The 18,591-nt window shown below is 39.9% G+C and overlaps 1 protein-coding gene and 1 long non-coding RNA gene across 3 annotated transcripts; both read left to right on the top strand.

Moving 5' to 3' along the window:
• The first annotated feature begins 10,269 nt into the window (after nucleotides 1-10,269).
• On the top strand, nucleotides 10,270-17,946 carry irf1a (interferon regulatory factor 1a). 2 transcript variants are annotated; one of them, XM_082153790.1, is made up of 9 exons: nucleotides 10,270-10,386; nucleotides 10,469-10,649; nucleotides 11,581-11,680; nucleotides 13,322-13,501; nucleotides 15,457-15,540; nucleotides 15,624-15,737; nucleotides 15,815-15,867; nucleotides 17,458-17,551; nucleotides 17,670-17,946. In XM_082153790.1, exons 2-9 carry the CDS (start codon nucleotides 10,563-10,565, stop codon nucleotides 17,747-17,749), a joined length of 792 nt encoding a protein of 263 aa, XP_082009916.1. In that variant the 5' UTR covers nucleotides 10,270-10,386; nucleotides 10,469-10,562; the 3' UTR covers nucleotides 17,750-17,946. The 2 variants fall into 2 exon arrangements, with proteins under 2 accessions (XP_082009916.1, XP_082009915.1); XM_082153789.1 differs by lacking the exon at nucleotides 10,270-10,386 and having other exon boundaries at nucleotides 10,414-10,649.
• On the top strand, nucleotides 13,509-15,432 carry LOC309486479. Its single transcript, XR_014201556.1, has 3 exons — nucleotides 13,509-14,365; nucleotides 14,405-14,673; nucleotides 14,854-15,432. It is a non-coding gene; the product is annotated as an uncharacterized lncRNA (long non-coding RNA).
• Nucleotides 17,947-18,591: the final 645 nt, after the last annotated feature.

Genomic DNA, 18,591 nt, shown 5'->3' with positions numbered 1-18,591 from the left:
AAAGCCTGAAACTGTTCTGTGGTTGAGCACAGACGAGCACTGAACACTATTGACCAGAACATGTCACCGCTGTCTTATAAACACCTCAGGAACTGTGTTCGCTTGTGGAAAAGTTAAACATGATGATGAGATGATCAATGTAACTCCACAACAACTACATAAATGTCTCCACTAACATTCAGAAACGTCTAAAAGGTAAACTCTTCCTGAGTCTCTCCGTAAGGCTGCACTCGCTACTGTGTGCAATCTTGTCCGTCTGGGGTTGAGTCGTTTGGCGTCTCGGAGATATTGGAGATTCTTGTAATTGGTGAGTACTGTAAACTTCTCCTTGGCACCCTCCAACCAGTGTCTCAACCAGTGTCTCATCCAAGGTCTCAACCAGTGTCTCATCCAGTGTCTCATCCAGGTTGGCCAGTTCCGAACCGCATCGTCCACCTTCCCCTCGTCCATCTGGATGCCGTGTTCACTGATGTTATAGCCGAGAAACTGGACGATGGAAGGAGCAGTTTAGGAAGAGTTGGTGTTCTCAGAGGCGTTAGAGGACCTGGCCATGTTCGTCCAGGCTCCAGGGAACAGATCAGAATATCATCAATGTGGACGATCACGGTTCGATGGAGGAATTCCCAGAGCACCTCGTGCATGAAGTCCTGGAATACGGAGGGGGCGTTTACCAAACCGTACGGCATGACAAGGTATTCGTAGTGACCAGTAGGGGTCACAAAAGCTGTCTTGCATTCATCCCCCTCACGTATCCGGACGAGGTTATACGCGCTGCGGAGGTCCAACTTGGTGAACGCGGCTGCTCCACGAAGTTGTTCCAGGGCTGCTGGGACGAGAGGAAGTGAGTATCGGAACTTGATCTGTAATCAGTGCAGGGCCGCAAGCCTCCATCCTTCTTTGCCAGAAAGAAAAAGCTTGAAGCAGCAGGGGAAGTGGAAGGGCAGATGTAACCCTGTTGGAGAGCCTCTTCAACGTACTCCTCCATGACTTTCTGTTCTGGAAGAGATAAGGGGTATATTTTACCGTTGGGCACTGGCTCATCCGGAAGAAGGTCGATGGCGCAGTCCCATGGCCAGTATGGAGGCAACGACGATGCCCGTTTGGGACAGAACACGTCACTGAAGGGGGCGTAGCAGGCTGTAATTAATGGTTGAGGAAGATGTGGAAAGCACCCTGGAAAGCTGCTATCGCCCCACTTCAGGTCTTCTCCCGTTATCCAGGAGAGAACAGGATTGTGTTGCACTAACCACGGGCGCCCTAAGATGATACCAGCGGTGGAATTCTCCAGAATGGGAAAGAGAAGGATTCGGTGTGTAACTGTCCCACTTGCATTTGGATAGGTTCCACGGAGAATCACACATTCTTCTTCTTCTGGGTCTGGTCTTCTGTTACGGAATAGAGACTCGCAACAAGATTAATAGAGGTGAGAAACTTTATATCAGGAGGTTGTGAGCACCAGCGGGTGCCGGTAAGTGAGAATGTCTTTGAGAAATAGTAAATGGAGATACTGACAGTTCCTTCCGTTGGTTGAGGAGATTGCGGATGACCAGGAGGTAGATGGTCGGAAGCACACACCGATGCTGGAAGAGAGGTGAGTAGAGGCTGGACGAGGGAAAAGACGCAGGAGACCAGGAAGACGATGGAAACTTGGAGAAACTGGATGGGAGACAAATAGACGTTACATACACTTCTTAGGAGGTAAGTGCAGACGGGTAGGTCAGTCCTTACTTATGAACGAGACCAGACAAAGTGCCAGAGTGAGGTGTGTGCTTATATGTGTTTGTGATGATGAGCAGATGAAGATTAATACTCAGGTGACAGCGATCTTTGTGATTGAGTGGTGATGGAGCCTGGCTGATCCCTAACAGCTACTGGTTATTTCTCAGATTCTGGATGAGTGAGATTGGCCTGTTTTGTTATTGCCGGAGTATCAGAAGTTTGCGTAAAGGCTCCGCCCTCTTCTGAGAATGATCATATACGTGTTCTGTAGCATCTGAAAGACTGATCTAGAAAACTCGCACAGAATCTACAGTGGCCAGTAAGTTAAAAACTCATTAACTCTTTCACCGCCAGTGTTGTTGATCATTTTCACAAAAGTTCCATGGACCCCAGAATATGTTGAATGAATACATGAATATGCGATATATATCAAAAGAAAGAACAGAGCCTCTGCTTTTAAACAAAAACACACGTTAGCTTCATGCATTCTTTTTTATCAACAATTGAATGTGGGGAAGTTTCATTAAACAAGCAACATTTTGAGTAAAAAGCTGATAAAATCACGTTTTGGTCAAAGACTACATCCAGATCAGATTCAGAACGATGATCAAAACTCAGATGGAGTAGATCGAGTCCATCAACACCTCAAAGCTTCACAGTCCTGCAGCTCGTCCTGGGGCGACATTTCAGTAACATTAGACAGTTTTGATTTATATGCTGTTTAATGTTGATTGTGTTATAATGTACATGTGCGTCAGCAATGCTTCAATTGCTTGTTTTTGCTCCTTCTTCACCTGTGTTTTGATCAGGAGATTCAGTACTCTTTCAGTAGATGTGTAATAGCGCACCCTACAGTATAACAGTAAAAAGCCGGAAAATTCTGTCAATGGCAGGGAAAGAGGTAACAGTAAATAATTATTAAAATATGGGGAGAACATGGTTTTTATTATATTGTAAAGTTACTTATAGTCAGTAAAATATCTAAAGGGGACCATCAAAATAAAGTCTTACCAAAAGTATGTAGAATTAAGCTCTTTGTTCGAGCTGCTTGATTGAAACATTCTTACAAAATGAAAACACTGTAAAAAGCCAAAGAGTAACAACAGTTTCAATTCTACTCCACCACATGAAGCCTCATATAATGGTGTTCAATCCAAATGTGTTGTATAAAGCATGAAAAAATCCTTTTTTATAGAGTCCATGACCGCTTTCTACTGTAATTCTGATCACATTTCCAAGCAAATGTTTCCTGTTTCCTGAGTATAATAATAATTTTCAGGTGTAATTGTTGATGGGAAACACATTAAATTCTGGCATATTGAGTAGAAATTCACAGGCTGAAGCGTGAAATCCACGGCTAAGTGTTGATCTCTGGATCACTAATGGACACAAAACACACGGTAGTCATTTTTCATCTCTTCAACAGTAAAAAGAATAATGAAAAACATAACTTCATATAAGCAGTTATGCACGCTTTTATCTGTGTTTATGAACTTATAAAACTCATGCATCGACACTCATACTTATACTGGATTATAAGGCCAATAAAACATTAAGTTATGTATTACTGATACTGTATATGCACTTCTTCTCAGAGTCCGTTTCCATGGAGACTCCTGGATTTTGCACTGTTGAGAAAGTCTTTCTGCTTCTAAACTCCAAGCCAAGCTTCTGGAAGCCATAATGTGTGTGTGTGTGTGTGTGTGTGAGAGAGAGAGAGAGAGAGAGTGTGTGTGTGTGTGTGTGTGTGTGAGAGAGAGAGAGAGAGTGTGTGTGTGTGTGTGTGTGTGTGTGTGTGTGTGTGTGTGTGTGTGTGTGTAAGAGAGAGAGAGAGAGTGAGTGTGTGTGTGTGTGTGTGTGTGTGTGTGTGTGTGTGTGTGTGTGTGTGTGTGAGAGAGAGAGAGAGAGAGAGTGTGTGTGTGTGTGTGTGTGTGTGAGAGAGAGAGAGAGAGAGAGAGAGAGAGAGAGAGTGTGTGTGTGTGTGTGTGTGTGTGTGAGAGAGAGAGAGAGAGAGAGAGAGAGAGAGAGTGTGTGTGTGTGTGTGTGTGTGTGTGTGTGTGTGTGTGTGTGAGAGAGAGAGAGAGAGAGAGTGTGTGTGTGTGTGTGTGTGTGTGTGTGTGTGTGTGTGTGTGTGTGTGTGTGTGTGTGTGAGAGAGAGAGAGAGAGAGAGTGTGTGTGTGTGTGTGTGTGTGTGAGAGAGAGAGAGAGAGAGAGAGAGAGAGAGAGAGTGTGTGTGTGTGTGTGTGTGTGTGTGTGTGTGTGTGTGTGTGTGTGAGAGAGAGAGAGAGAGAGAGAGAGAGAGAGTGTGTGTGTGTGTGTGTGTGTGTGTGTGTGTGTGTGTGTGTGTGTGTGTGTGAGAGAGAGAGAGAGAGAGAGAGTGTGTGTGTGTGTGTTTGCAACATCTAAACAAAGTCCAGCAGTCAGTGCAACTGTGAGAACTGAGAGTCATGTATGTGTTCCCAGAGGTTAGATGAGGTTAGATCAGTGTTGATCAGATGATCCACTGAATAAGACAGCAGTGACACTCGAGGATCCTGAACCGGACAGAACAAAGTCCAACACACAGGCAGAGGTCAGCAGAAGCAAACAAACAAACAAACAAACAAACAAACAAACAAACATTAACCACAAGATGATGAGGGGAAAGAAATGTTTAAAGGAACACGGCACCGTTTTTTGAAATAGGGGTTATTCACCGTCTCCCCTACAGTTAGACAGGTGGGCAAACGCATTTTTATATTATAACATATATATTAATATATAACTATATTAATAGTCCCAAGTCAATATCTGATTCCATTCATTATGCTAAGCTAAGCTAGCGGCGCCGCTGCCAGACTAATGGCGCGTTTCCACTGAGCAGTACAGTACGGTACGGTACAGTACGGTACGGTTCGGGTCTGTTAACCATGATCTGGCTAGCGTTTCCACTGCCAACAGTACCCTTACTTGATGGGCGTGGTGTTTCGATCGACGTCATTTTCGCGCGAAGAAGAACATAGTAAACTACAATGGATGACATATACAGCAGATCTTGTTCTTGCTCCTCGACATGTTTGTCACAAGAAGACAAGCGCCGACATTAGGCTTTTCTCAATATTAAGTACGCAAAGTTTGTACTTGCCATGTGCGACTCCTACATGCAAATGGTACAGCGCGTTCTTAAAAGGTCACCCAGCTCGCTCTGCTACTCCGGTTATCTCTGTTACTCTGTATGTACATTTTAAGCAACAATAAAACGAAATATGTTATAAAACACTACTCTGCCTCTTTTCGTTTTCATTTAAATAAATTAAACATTATAGGGACACAAATGTGGTTCATGCACAACGCATATTGATTATTCACTGCACGTTATACGTTATTCTATTTAACGTTATAACAAAACGAAATTTAAAACACAACCCTAACGTTACCTCTTTTCGTTTAAATAATACAAATAATTACACATATTACAGGCAATATATGCATTTGTACAAATGTTGCAATAAACATCAGTGTTAATCTTGTAATAAGAAAATGACAAGAAACCATATTTCTTTTTGTAAAATTTCAGTTTTATCAATAATAGCCAATATAAAAGTTTAAGTAAAAGGTACAAGAAGCTATACAATAAGAAATAAAGCAAACAATTCAGTCAAATGTCCAAATGCTGCGCTCTAATCTAACATTACAACAGTAAAGTTAAATACAAATAGCCTATAATATGAAACTAAACTTAGCCCTCGGCCAAAACGATTGACAGGGAACGAATTATATATTCACGAGACCAAAGATCGCCCGTTAGGTCTGCACAAGACGAATTATTATATCTCATGTTTAACCACTACCGTCGGAGTCATCGGCGAACGTCAGAAGAACTTAGCCGAGGAAAGGCTCATCCAGCCGGGAAACATGAGCGCCGAGCGCCCGCTGATCGCATGGATCTCACAACCGGGGAAAAACAAATAATCTTTATAAATAAACCACAGATTTGAGCTTTAAACAACTACATTCTCGCCTGAAAAACTCTTAAAATTACATTTCGTGACACAGTAACAGTAGTATTATATTAAACTGTATATTAAAAAATGGCGCTTCTTATGTTGTCATTCCCCTCGTCGTAGCACGCGCAAGTGACGATTCTCTGTCAACCAATCAACGTCCTGCAGTGAGTCTAGCTCCACCTTTTAGTACCGTACCACTGTGCTAGGTACCCCAACGGAAGGGTACCCAAAAAGTGGTACGGTACGGTTCGGCTTTTTGGTACCATTCTCAACTTTTGGCAGTGGAAACGCAAATAAAAGGGTACCGACCCGTACCGTACCGTACTGTACCGCTCGGTGGAAACGCGCCATAAGACGATGCATGCACTGAGACAAACATGCGTTTGCCCACCTGTCTAACTCTAGGGGAGATGGTGAATAACCCCTGTTTCAAAAACGGTGACGTGTTCCTTTAAAAGGTAGCAGTAGTCTAGACCAGCGGTGCTCACATTACTACTGACATAAAGCTGCAGTCAGACTGAAGAAACACAAGGACATCATAAACAAACAGCCAACAGAGAGAGTTAAACAGAGAGAGAGAGAGAGTTAAACAGAGAGAGAGAGAGAGTTAAACAGAGAGAGAGAGAGAGTTAAACAGAGAGAGTTAAACAGAGAGAGAGAGAGAGTTAAACAGAGAGAGAGAGAGAGTTAAACAGAGAGAGAGAGAGAGTTAGAGAGAGAGAGTTAAACAGAGAGAGTTAAACAGAGAGAGTTAAACAGAGAGAGAGAGAGAGTTAGAGAGAGAGAGTTAAACAGAGAGAGTTAAACAGAGAGAGAGAGAGAGTTAAACAGAGAGAGAGAGAGAGTTAAACAGAGAGAGAGAGAGAGTTAGAGAGAGAGAGTTAAACAGAGAGAGTTAAACAGAGAGAGAGAGAGAGTTAAACTGAGAGAGTTAAACTGAGAGAGAGAGAGAGTTAAACTGAGAGAGAGAGAGAGTTAAACTGAGAGAGTTAAACAGAGAGTTAAACTGAGGGCCTCTGGTGGCTGACAGGGGAACTACACCAGCAGAGCCGACAGGGAAAGTGTTGTATCTTACATTAACATGCTGTAGCTCAACACTCCAGGATAATAGCGACCCCTAGTGGCAGAGCATTTATTTCTTTCTTTTTTTTTTATTAACAAGACATAGTTGCATACCGGTATACAAAGTAATAGACAAATGACATATACACACAAGTACACATATAGAGGGGAGAAAAAAGAAGAAGAAGAAAAGAAAAAAAACAGCTAAATATATAGATGTATAGATAGTGTATATAGGTACAGTAATACTTTTAATGAATAGGTTATTCCAGTGCGATATAAGAACTTTTTTTTTTTTTTTTGGTGATCAATAAATATCTAGACAATTTGAAACAATCATAATAATATTCATATTTGTAGTAACAGTAGTAATAATAATAATGAAGCGTAGCGTCCAAGCTCTCATCAGTGACTCTCAGCTGATCCTCTACATATAGGAATACGTTATGTGATGATAGAGGTTCTGACAGAAGTGGCAGTAGTAGCATAGCAGCAGTAATATTAACAATACTATACTCACAATAATAATAATCATAAATATTATTTCAGTATTATGCGACTTTAGACCAGTCCGTAAAGTAATTGCAGACTATCACCACTCTCTAGTTCTGGGAGCCACTCCTAGAGGAAGAGCATATTAACCCAGCATAACATCTGAAGCCAACACAACATTTAGCACACAAATATTACTTATAAATCATTCATGTAATGTTTTTTTTTTTTGGGGGGGGGGGGGACTTTTAGCCGGACGTCCATGTAATGTTTTTTTTAAATGTTACTGCTTGTTTCATAACGGTCCCATTATATTTGAAGAATTGTAAGATTGAATGTATTGGGTCAGTGTGAAGTGAAGTTAATGGGGGCTCATATGCGCCATGAAAATATCATTTGATAAATCAATCAATCAACTGAGCAATCATTTATAAACAGGGGAATAGATGGATAAACTCAGTTAAATGAAGCAATCACTGAATTACTGTCAGTGTAACTGGCTGTGTCTTCTGGGACTTTTAGTTTACTTTGTTCCTATTGTTGTGTTTACTTTCTGTGTTTGTTTCCTTGGTTACCCATTAGTTTCACCTGTGTCTGGTTTCATTTGTTTGTCATCTTGTGTGTGTGTATAATCTGTAATTTCTTTAGTTCCTTCTCAGTTATTGTCCTGGCATGTCCTGCTGCTGTTTCCCTATAGGATTACATGTTTATCACTCGTTTAGTAGGGATGATGCCTTGTGTTTAATGATGCAGGTCTGAGTAAGCATAAGCTGACACGGATGAATGATGCCATTCCAAACCAGATTTACACTGAAGTAATGGAGGCAAAGGCTGAAGGTTGAGATATTCTACCCGAGCTGCAGAAAAGACTCAAACGTTTCTGTTTTTGAACACTGGAAATGTTCCAAAAGCTGATATTATAATGTTCAATGTTGGGAAATATGGTCAAATGTGTGTATGTGTTGGCATATAAACCCTTGGATCAGACTCATATCTGTTTCTGTTATTATAAGGCCATTTCAGTGCAGATATACATTCAAGTGTTCGCTTGATACACACACTCACGGTCACGTTATTAGGTACGCCTTGCTAGTTCCAGGTTGGACCCCCGTTTACGCCAAATTCCAACCACTATCGAGCACCCTATCAACCACTGTCGAGCACCCTAGCAACCACTGTCGAGCACCCTAGCAACCACTGTCGAGCATAGAGGAGTTGCGGTTGATTTATATCATTCATACTGACAAGCAGACTTTGGAGTAACATCATCACTGTCAGTTACCAAGCCTAGCAACTAAACCGAGTACCCTAGCAACCTTTCAGGGAGACCTATATCTCTGCATCAGAACATCGTATAGAGATGGGGGCTGGCTCTTTTGACTCATTCTAGCAAACTGGACTTCCAACATGCTACACTAGCAGTGATTAGCTAAGTGTTAAATCAGGCTAAGAAAATGGTAAAAACTCTAAACAAAACTCCATAGTAACCATCTGTGACAACTACCAACTGCCTAGCAACACCATTGCAACCACCCAGAACACCCTAGCAACTGCTTGGCAATGCCCGAGCAACCACCCATAATACCTTAGCAACGGCCAAACAACCACCCAGAACACCTTAGCAACACCCTAGCAATCACCAGGTTACCATAACAACCACCTAGCAACCACCCAGGATATCCTAGCAACCACTTAGCAACACCATAGCAACTGCATAGCAAGGCCCCAGCAACCACCCAAAATACCGTAGCAACCACCAAACAACTACCCAGAACACCTTCAAAACTACCAAGCAACACCCTAGCAACCACCTAGAACATCTTAGCAACTGCCTAACAACACCCCAGCAACCACCCATGTTACCATAGCAAACCACCTAGCAACACCCTAGGAACCACCCAGGATATCCTAGCAACCACAAACCAAGACCATAGCAACCACCCAGAACAACTTCGCATCCACCTAGCAACACCCTAACAACCACCCAGAATACCATAGTAACCGCCTAGATACGGCAAGTACTGTATCAACCGCATAGCAACACCTTAGCAACACCCTAACAACCAACTCGCAACACCCTAACAACCATCCAGTATACCCTAGCAACAGCCTAGAAACACCCTAGCAACCGAGTTCCGAGTTTTACCAGTCCAAGCACAACTTACATTTTCTTCAGAAAATTAACGTTCTAGTTTGAGTTACTGTTGCCTTTCTATCAGCTGAACCATCTGGTCATTCTCCTCTGACCTCTGGCATCAACAAGGCATTTTCTCCCACTAGACATTTCCTCTTTCTCTCAGACCATTCTAAACACTAGAGATGGTTGTGCCTGAAAGTCCCAGTAGATCGTTCTACTTGTTTCTGAAACCCTTCAGAATGTGCCACGTTCCATATGCCACGTTCGGTCACTTATATCACATTTCTTCCTCATTCTGATGCTCAGTTGATCATGTCTACATACCTAAGTGCATTGAGTTGCTGCCCTGTGGCTGGCTGATTAGACAGTTGCATTAACCAGCAGTTGAACAGGTGTACCTAATAAAGTGGCCGGTGAGAGAATATGTGAGCTAATCTCATCATTGACCTGTATTATCAAACGGCTAATCAGAGCTGGTCCAGATTCACAATGTTTTTACCTTTAATCTGCTACAAAACTACAGCCTTCTGATTGGTTGAAGAAAAGCTGTTTGTTTGTTTTCTGGAAGTTTGGATGAACAAAAATCTTTGCACATGACAAGAGCGAGACCAATGATTGTTTCCTTGGAAAATACCTGAGATGCATGAAGTTCACAGGAAATGAGGCAAAGCAAAGAATGACTCACCAACATTAATGAGACTGACTGATAAGCATCTAACGTGCGACTCTTATGCAAATTATACCATTATATAAGAAATCTCAGAGTATTGAGCTGCACAAAGATGCTAGGTTAGTTCTTCTGCAGTGCTTTTGTTAAGTTGTTTGTCCCTGCAGTAATAACTCTGTGACTAACACTGGTGTATAGCAGGTTTCAGTGGAGTAACTGACATCAGAGGCGTCGGATCGACGAGGCGTGTTTGTGTTTGGCCCCTCAATACCACAGAAATCATCCTGCGGTTGGAAGGAAACCCTCCAAACCGGTTTGTGCAGGTACGAGGACGCTGAGATTTCACTTATGACTCCAGCAGAGCGAGTCAGGTGTGATGTTTCCTGTTGCTAATGTGACTGTCAGTGATGTGTTTCAGTGAGCTGTGTGCTGCTCATGACTGCACTGAGTGGACATCTGGGGGATTCAGGAGTGAAGCACGCTGACGCCAGAACTGAAGATGCATCAGGGACGCCTGCGCTTACGGCCGTGGCTGGAGGAACAGATCGACTCGGGCAGATATCCTGGAGTCGTGTGGCTGGACGAGGTCAGATCTGATGCTTGACACTGACAGGGTTTGATTCATATCACTGTAAAACAATTATAGTGATTTTAACGGTAAAAGACTGTTAATTGGTTAACAAAAAGTTTTCGTACAATATACGGTGAATAACTGTGATAGATCTAAACGTACATTTAAAGTAATTTTACAGAAAATACCGGGAAGTGGACGTGAAAAAGAACAAGTCATTGATTTATTTACAGGGAAAAAAACTTAAATTGAATTCCCTGCGTGACACTTCACATTTGATGTATTTTTTGTTGAAATAACTAAGTTTCTTCTAAGTTTTTTCTAATCAGTTATGTACATTAGGGTTTATGTTACATTTAATGTTGTCAAATTAATGTTTATTGCATTTTTTAAGTGTCATGTGTGTTACCGTGATGGTGTTTAGTGTGTGTGTGTGTTACCGTGATGGTGTTTAGTGTGTGTGTGTGTGTGTGTGTGTGTGTGTGTTACCGTGATGGTGTTTAGTGTGTGTGTGTGAATGACACTGTGCATCTTCTGTATATCAGCATTAACTCTCTTGTGGACTCTCATAATGTGACTCTCATCACCGCTGTGATTGGTGGTTGTGGCTGTCAGTGTATTACAATTGTTGTGTGTTGGTACAAAACAGATATTAATACTTGAATAAGTTGGTAAATTAACATTATATCAGATAATTAAATACGGTTTACTGCAAATTTAAGTTAACTCTGTAAAACCTAAAATGTTGCTACCGTATTTTTTACGGTAAATTCCTGGCAACCACAGCTGACGTTTTTTTACCGTAAATTTAACGGAAAGATTTGAACCAAATCACATACCCTTCTATACAGATCTGAAGGAAAGGCTCGATAAAGTTCTATAGGGATCTATAATCTCTTTGTTTTTCTAAGAGTGTGGATATTTCTGTGCTCTCTTTACACTGCAGTCGGCCAGAGTTTTCCAGATTCCCTGGAAACATGCGGCCCGGCACGGCTGGAACATCGAGAAGGACGCGACTCTGTTCCGAAACTGGGCGATGCATACAGGTAAAGTGACGGACGTCTCAGATTACAGCACATGTTAGAATAATCAACAGTCTGACTCTGTGGCTTCATTAAAACAAATGTTTCATATCATGTTGATATCTGTGAAAAACAGAAGAAGATTTTCTTCTTCAAATATCTTTTTTTTTGTTTTTGTTTACATTTTAGTTCAGTTGTGACATACACTCTTTTATCGGATATTCGATGGTTCCATTGAGATCCTTTAATATCAATAGAACCTTTCTTTACACTTTTAAGGTTCCAGAAGATAGTTTTCATTTGCAGTGCCATAGAAGAACCATTTTTGGTTCCCCAAAAATCATTTCAGTGATCAGTTCCTAAAATAACTTGAGAACTTTATTTGTATGAAGAAAGTTTAATAATCTAAAGAACCTTTTGTGGAATGGAAAGATTACATGGATGTTAAAGGTTCTTCATGGAACCATCAATGCCAAGAAAGAACCTTTATTTTTAAAAGTGTACAGTGGACACAGTTTTTTTTCCCGATGGTCCACTTAAGTATGGTTAATTAGTATAATGTCTAAAGTGGACCATCAAAATAATGTGTAACCAAAGGTTCTTTAGATTTTTTTAAATGTTCTGCACACTGAGAAAAACATGGTTCTTTAAAGATATGACCACTGAAAGGTTCTTTGGGGAACCAAACATTTTATTCTATTGCATTGCTACAAAAATCCTCTTTTGGAAACTTTATTTTTAAGACTGTACTTGCAAATTGCCAAAAAAATTCTCAGAATAATAGTTACACATTTTGAAGAATAATAATGCTCTCTGTTAACAATCTGCTATTTACATGCATATTAGCATATGCATTGAACATTAGTAACCAAATGACACCAGCTGTTTTAACCGAGAGACAGCAGATTTGCTGTGGGGTCATTTCTCACTCGATGTTTCGAGTCTACTAGAAACTCATCCACAATATCTGATTGATATAGACACAGCGGCCCCAAAAAACATTTGGACACTAAAGTGGCACTAAAAAGTGTCTTTTCATTCGATACAAAATATCCAACCAAGTGGCACCAGAGCTTTTCTCAGAATCAACTTCACTTTTCCGAGTCACTTTTAACCGACTGATCTCGATGTGAAGAGAATCATAATAGCTATCATCATGTTCAATGTGTTATCAAAGACCTTTTGTCCTCTTTTTATTGACCAATATGTCTATTGCTTGATGTTTTAATAAACTAACACACTTTATGTTGTGAAATGCTTGACTAAAAAGGTGCTGTATTTAAAATAAATGCGACTTGTTTTGATATTTTGATATATAATGCAACAATATGTTTACATTTTTAATTGCAATACATGTCTGAATACTTTCTGTGGTCACTGTACCTCTCATCAGCTTCTCAGACTGTTAACATTGAGATGAGAACAGGTGAACCTTCAAGATCAGCTCATTTAATGCCAACGTCTGCAACAATGTAAACTGCATGCATTTTCACCAAACTCTCTGCAAATACTGGTTCTTTTCTCAAAATATTCTTAGAGAAGTTGAATAATGCAAACAATAATCCACTTGGCCAGGAATACAACTGAATTGTTCAGAAACTAGTACTGTAGATGCTGACAGCCTGATGCCAGTCATGCAAACAGCTCTCCTTTTGTGGATTTTAGGGAGATACAAACCTGGCATAGACAAACCCGATCCCAAGACATGGAAAGCAAACTTCCGATGCGCTCTCAATTCCCTGACGGACGTCAAAGAGCTTCAAGACAAAAGCATCAAGAAAGGCCACAATGCTTTCAGAGTTTATATTCTCCTTCCACACAGCAAAACAATAAAGAGACGCAAAGGTATTTGCTCATATAAACTTGATGGATAACTATTTAATATTTCTAGTTTAAACAAACATATAGTGACAGAAAAAATTCATCTGTATACGTATTTACATTTATTGATTTATCCAAATATTATAGAAGCTTGTTTCTGCCACGGAATAAAAAGGAGGAAAAAGTCAGAATTGGGAGTTATAATCTTGCAATTGTAAGAAAGTTAGAACTGCGAGATAAACTTGCAATTGCGGGGAAAAGGTCAGAAAGTTGCAATTCTGGCTTTATAACACGCAATTCTGAGATCAAAAAGTCACAATTGCGAGATATAAGCTTACAATTGTGAGGAAAAAGTCAGAATTGTGAGATAAAGACTTGCAAATGCGATAAAAAAGTCTGAATTCAGTTGTGATAAAAAAGTCAGAATTGCGAGATATAAAAAGTCACAATTGTGAGATATAAACTTGCAATTTTGAGGAAAAAGTCAGAATTGCGAGATATAAACTTGCAAATGCGATAAAGTCTGAATTCAATTGCGATAAAAAGGTCAGAATTGCGAGATATAAAAAGTGAGAATTGCGAGATAAACTTGCAATTGCGAGGAAAAAGTGAGAATTGCGAGATATAAACTTGCAATTGCGAGGAAATATTTAGAATTGCGAGATATAAACTTGCAATTGTGAGGAAAAAGTCAAAATTGTGAGATATAAACTTGCAATTGCGAGGAAAAAGTCAGAATTGTGAGATATGAACTTGCAATTTCGAGGAAAATGTCAGAATTGCGAGATATAAACTTACAATTGCGAGGAAAAGTCAGAATTGCGAGATACTGTATAAACTTGCAATTGCGATAAAAAGGTCAGAATTGCGAGATATAAACTTGCAATTGTTAAAGTCAGAATTGCGAGATAAATTTGCAATTGTGAGGAAAAAGTGAGAATTGCGAGATAAATTTGCAATTGCGAGGAAAAAGTGAGAATTGCGAGATATAAACTTGCAAATGCGATAAAGTCTGAATTCAATTGCGATAAAAAGGTCAGAATTGCGAGATATAAACTTGCAATTGCGAGGAAATATTTAGAATTGCGAGATATAAACTTGAAATTCTGAGAAAGTTAGAATTGCGAGATATAAACTTGCAATTGCGAGGAAAAAGTCAGAATTGCGAGATATAAACTTACAATTGCGATAAAAAGGTCAGAATTGCGAGATATAAACTTGCAATTGTTAAAGTCAGAATTGTGAGATAAATTTGCAATTGCAAGGAAAAAGTGAGAATTGCGAGATATAAACTTGCAAATGCGATAAAGTCTGAATTCAATTGCGATAAAAAGGTCAGAATTGCGAGATATAAACTTGCAATTGCAAGGAAAAAGTCAGAATTGCGAGATATTAACTTGCAATTGCGAGGAAATATTTAGAATTGCGAGATATAAACTTGAAATTCTGAAAAAGTCAGAATTGTGAGATATAAACTTACAAATGCGAGGAAAAGTCAGAATTGCGAGATATAAACTTGCAAATGCGAGGAAAAGTCAGAATTGTGAGATATAAACTTACAAATGCGAGGAAAAGTCAGAATTGCGAGATATAAACTTGCAAATGCGATAAAGTCTGAATTCAATTGCAATAAAAAGGTCAGAATTGCGAGATATAAAAAGTAAGAATTGCGAGATATGAACTTGCAATTGCGAGTAAAAGTCAGAATTGCGAGATATAAAAAGTCAGAATTGCGAGATATAAACTTGCAATTGCCAGAAAAAAACTCAAATTTTCGAGAAAAAGGTCGAAAATATTTTTTTATTCCGTGTTGGAAACAAGCTTTTCTACAAAGTGACTTTCAAAAGCAATTTGTCAAATATAGCCAACAATGCATTTACTACCAATATTGATTTGCATGAAATGCTCCTAAATGTGATTTGGATCAGTTTTACTAATGCATAAATAAGACTCATGTGATGTAACGTGTTTCTCTTCAGCATTACGGTGTTTGGAAACCGATCGTAAAGCAGCGTCGCCTCCACCACCGACACAAAGGAGCTTACCGCTGGAGAGATTTACAGGTACTTACCAATGACAGCTGGCACACTCAAACACCAACCTCCGTCCACAGTAATCTGAACACATCTCTCCCGTGTGTCTTCAGAGGCCTTCTGGAAGTATTCAGACGATCGAGGCGGTTCCACAGCAGAGGCGCTGAGAAAAGAGGATCTTCCCAAGGGTTTTGAGGAGGAGAGACCGGCCATCTACTGCTCACAGGGTACAGTACTGATCTAAACTCTTGTCCACAGTCGAGGACAGGACAGTAAAGGGTTAAATGCCTGATTACCTCCGCAGGACTGCAGATGAACAGAACAGAGGAGCACGAGCAGACAGAAGCAGTGCTGAAGGTAAGATGGATGAATATGAGATGTTTCCACAGTAATAACATTTGCACTTTCATAAAAAAAAAATAAAAAAAATCTTATGTACATTTAATATACTTTGTTTTATATTAGCCTGGCATTACATTTGTCATCTTTCTCTCTTCTGACCAACGTAATCAATCTCTCAATACTTTTCCCCTCTTTTGGAAGGTCATGAAACTAGGGAAGCTTGTTTACGCCACAGAATAAAACATTTGAAAAGATTTTGCGAATTTTTGTCTCAGAAATTGCAAGATATAAAGTCACAATTGTCTTTTTTATTTTTTATACTGTGGCGGAAACAAGCTTATGAAACTGTTTTTGATTTTGCTATTGGAACAAATGGAAAAGCAAAAATAATGGGCCTCATTTATAAAACGTCCATATTTATAAAAACGGTTTCTACAGAACACTTTATAAACGAGGTCCTGTTTTCACTGTAGTTTCGCTTCATCACTACTCAAGTTCATGACAACTCTTCAATGCCTGTATTCTATGTTAGATTAATTGTTTCCGCCACAGAATATTTTACATTTTAAAAGATAATTGCGACTTTTATCTCACAATTGCGAGTTTATATCTCGCAATTCTGACTTTATTTTCAAATGCGAGTTTATATCTCCCAATTGCGTGTTATCGAGATATAAACATGCGATTCTGAGATAAAAAGTCAGAATTTTTTGTTTATTTCTCGCGATTGCGAGTTTATATCTCAATTAAAAAGGCAGAATCGTAATTACCTTTTTTATTTTTTATTCTGTGTCGGAAACAAGCGTCCATAGCATTCATTGGTAACTCAGGAGTCAAATGTAAAATAATCATAATATAACAGCATGGATTTAACATCAGCTGATGGTTGAACAAAGAGACCTCAGGACGTCAAAGATCTCTTGCTGAAGCTTTAAAGGGTGAAGCTTTGCTTCTGTCTGATAAACATGAACAGATGTTGCAACTGGATCTTACACTCAAATATCCTAACCACCAAACCACAATGGATCGGTCTGTCCGAGAGACTGCAAGATTTTTAAAAAATCGTTAAAAATATATAAAAAAAAAATCTGCAAGATTTTCAGAAAAACACCAAGATTTTCAAACCTTCCGGCTGTTTTCTAACGTTTAGTTGCAACGGCTACTTACCCTGAAACTACAGATTTTGGAACCCAAAGTTGAGTTTATGGGTTTCCTCTGAGTAAACTAACCCTGGTTAAGTTGCTTAACCTGCTTTCTGGAATCCCTCCCCGGTCTAGGGTTTCCTGCATCTGTATCGATCACTTCAACAACCACACAAGACTTTAATAGTCTTCACAAACTGGTTTAAACTGTTCTCTTGTGTTGTGCTGAAGATCTTTTACTTAATTTGGTGTTCCAGGTCAAAAACAACCAGCTTTTTACCAAGCCAATAAATCTCTCATAATGCTGTATCATCACCAAATATAAGATATCATCTTTTTGTCAGCTCGTTTTCTGTCAACATGCACAGGTTGTGTATTTCTTCTTGGGTCTGGTTGATGGTAGACCTCATTAGCTCAGTGTTTGAGTGAGAAAAGCTCAAGACCATGTGCTTCTCTCCTGCAGATTGTGGATCACCTGAAGAACTTGGATCACTGGAGTCCGTCGTACGAGAGCGACAGAGGCTGGAGACCCAACTCCATGTGGATGGGATGCCTGTGTAAGAAAACATCTGCACATCCTCAACTTGTGTCAATGATCACAGCAAACAAACCATCATTCTCATTAGCTAATGTAGGAGATGTGCCACTGAAATCTGTGAACGCCTCTGCTTTCAGGTGAGACGATGGAGTTCTCCGGCTACTCCTTCCAGACAGACTGCAACATTCACAACACCTCGTCCGGCCAATACGACTGACCAACACAACCAGCTTCATCTTCACCACTCGCTTTATCAACTGAAGGAGACGCACATTCATTAATGGACACGAGATGCTTCCTGAGTGATCCTGAGTTTACGGTTGGGTCACTGATCATAGTGACACGAGGTTCCCAGAGAAGATATTAGCCATTTTATTTTCCAAGTCTTTAAATAAAGTTCATTCTGTGGATTCATTTGCGTGTCGCCCTCATTCCCAAATGAACACGAAGGACAAAAATGTGATGAAGCGTTAAGAACCGCAGGAACGTGTGCTCCTGCCCTGCAGCGTCTGGTGGCCGATCCTGAAGACCTTGATTAGCTGGTTAAGCGAAACTGAATGAAAGCTCGTTTCCATTATGAACTTTAAATGTGGTGTTTTTAATATGCTTTAAGACAAAGCATGTGTAAGTTCATAAGTCGACAGCATTGCTGAGTATTTCCTCCTTAAAACTGCAGTGAACCAAAGACAGTCTCAAAAACACACTTTGAAATCGCTGGTGTTTCTGACGTCACAAACTACCTTGTAACCAATCAGATCAACGTGTGATCGTCAACCAGTGGATCTCTGAGCTGAGTGAGTGAGTGGAGGCGGGGCTCATTTGCATATTCATAGAACCGCGCATACTAAATGAGGCAAGGGTGTCGAGTTACATTCAAGATATTTAAGGCATGAAGACATAATTTTCAAGGAAAAAACATTTAAATATGTAATGTTGGTGATTAAAGAGTTTTAAGGGATAAAATGATTGACTAAAAAGGGACTTTAACAAAAACTGACCTTTAATCTCAAAATGCAGACTTTTTATTCCTCCGGATTGTGACAATAATTCTGACTCTTT

This window comes from Leuciscus leuciscus, assembly GCF_965113295.1.
Source record: "Leuciscus leuciscus genome assembly, chromosome: 22".
In the NCBI taxonomy this organism is placed as follows: domain Eukaryota; kingdom Metazoa; phylum Chordata; class Actinopteri; order Cypriniformes; family Leuciscidae; genus Leuciscus; species Leuciscus leuciscus.
Note: the sequence above shows the minus strand (reverse complement) of the source record. Positions and strands in the feature narration are given on the sequence as shown.

Bases quoted from the DNA above. Each gene is read 5' to 3' on its own strand.
- irf1a (XM_082153790.1), top strand. From the start codon at position 10,563: ATGCATCAGGGACGCCTGCGCTTACGGCCGTGGCTGGAGGAACAGATC. The intron at 11,681-13,321 runs GTAAAGTGACGG...TGTGGATTTTAG, and splicing joins AAACTGGGCGATGCATACAG to GGAGATACAAACCTGGCATA. The intron at 13,502-15,456 runs GTATTTGCTCAT...GTTTCTCTTCAG, and splicing joins AACAATAAAGAGACGCAAAG to CATTACGGTGTTTGGAAACC.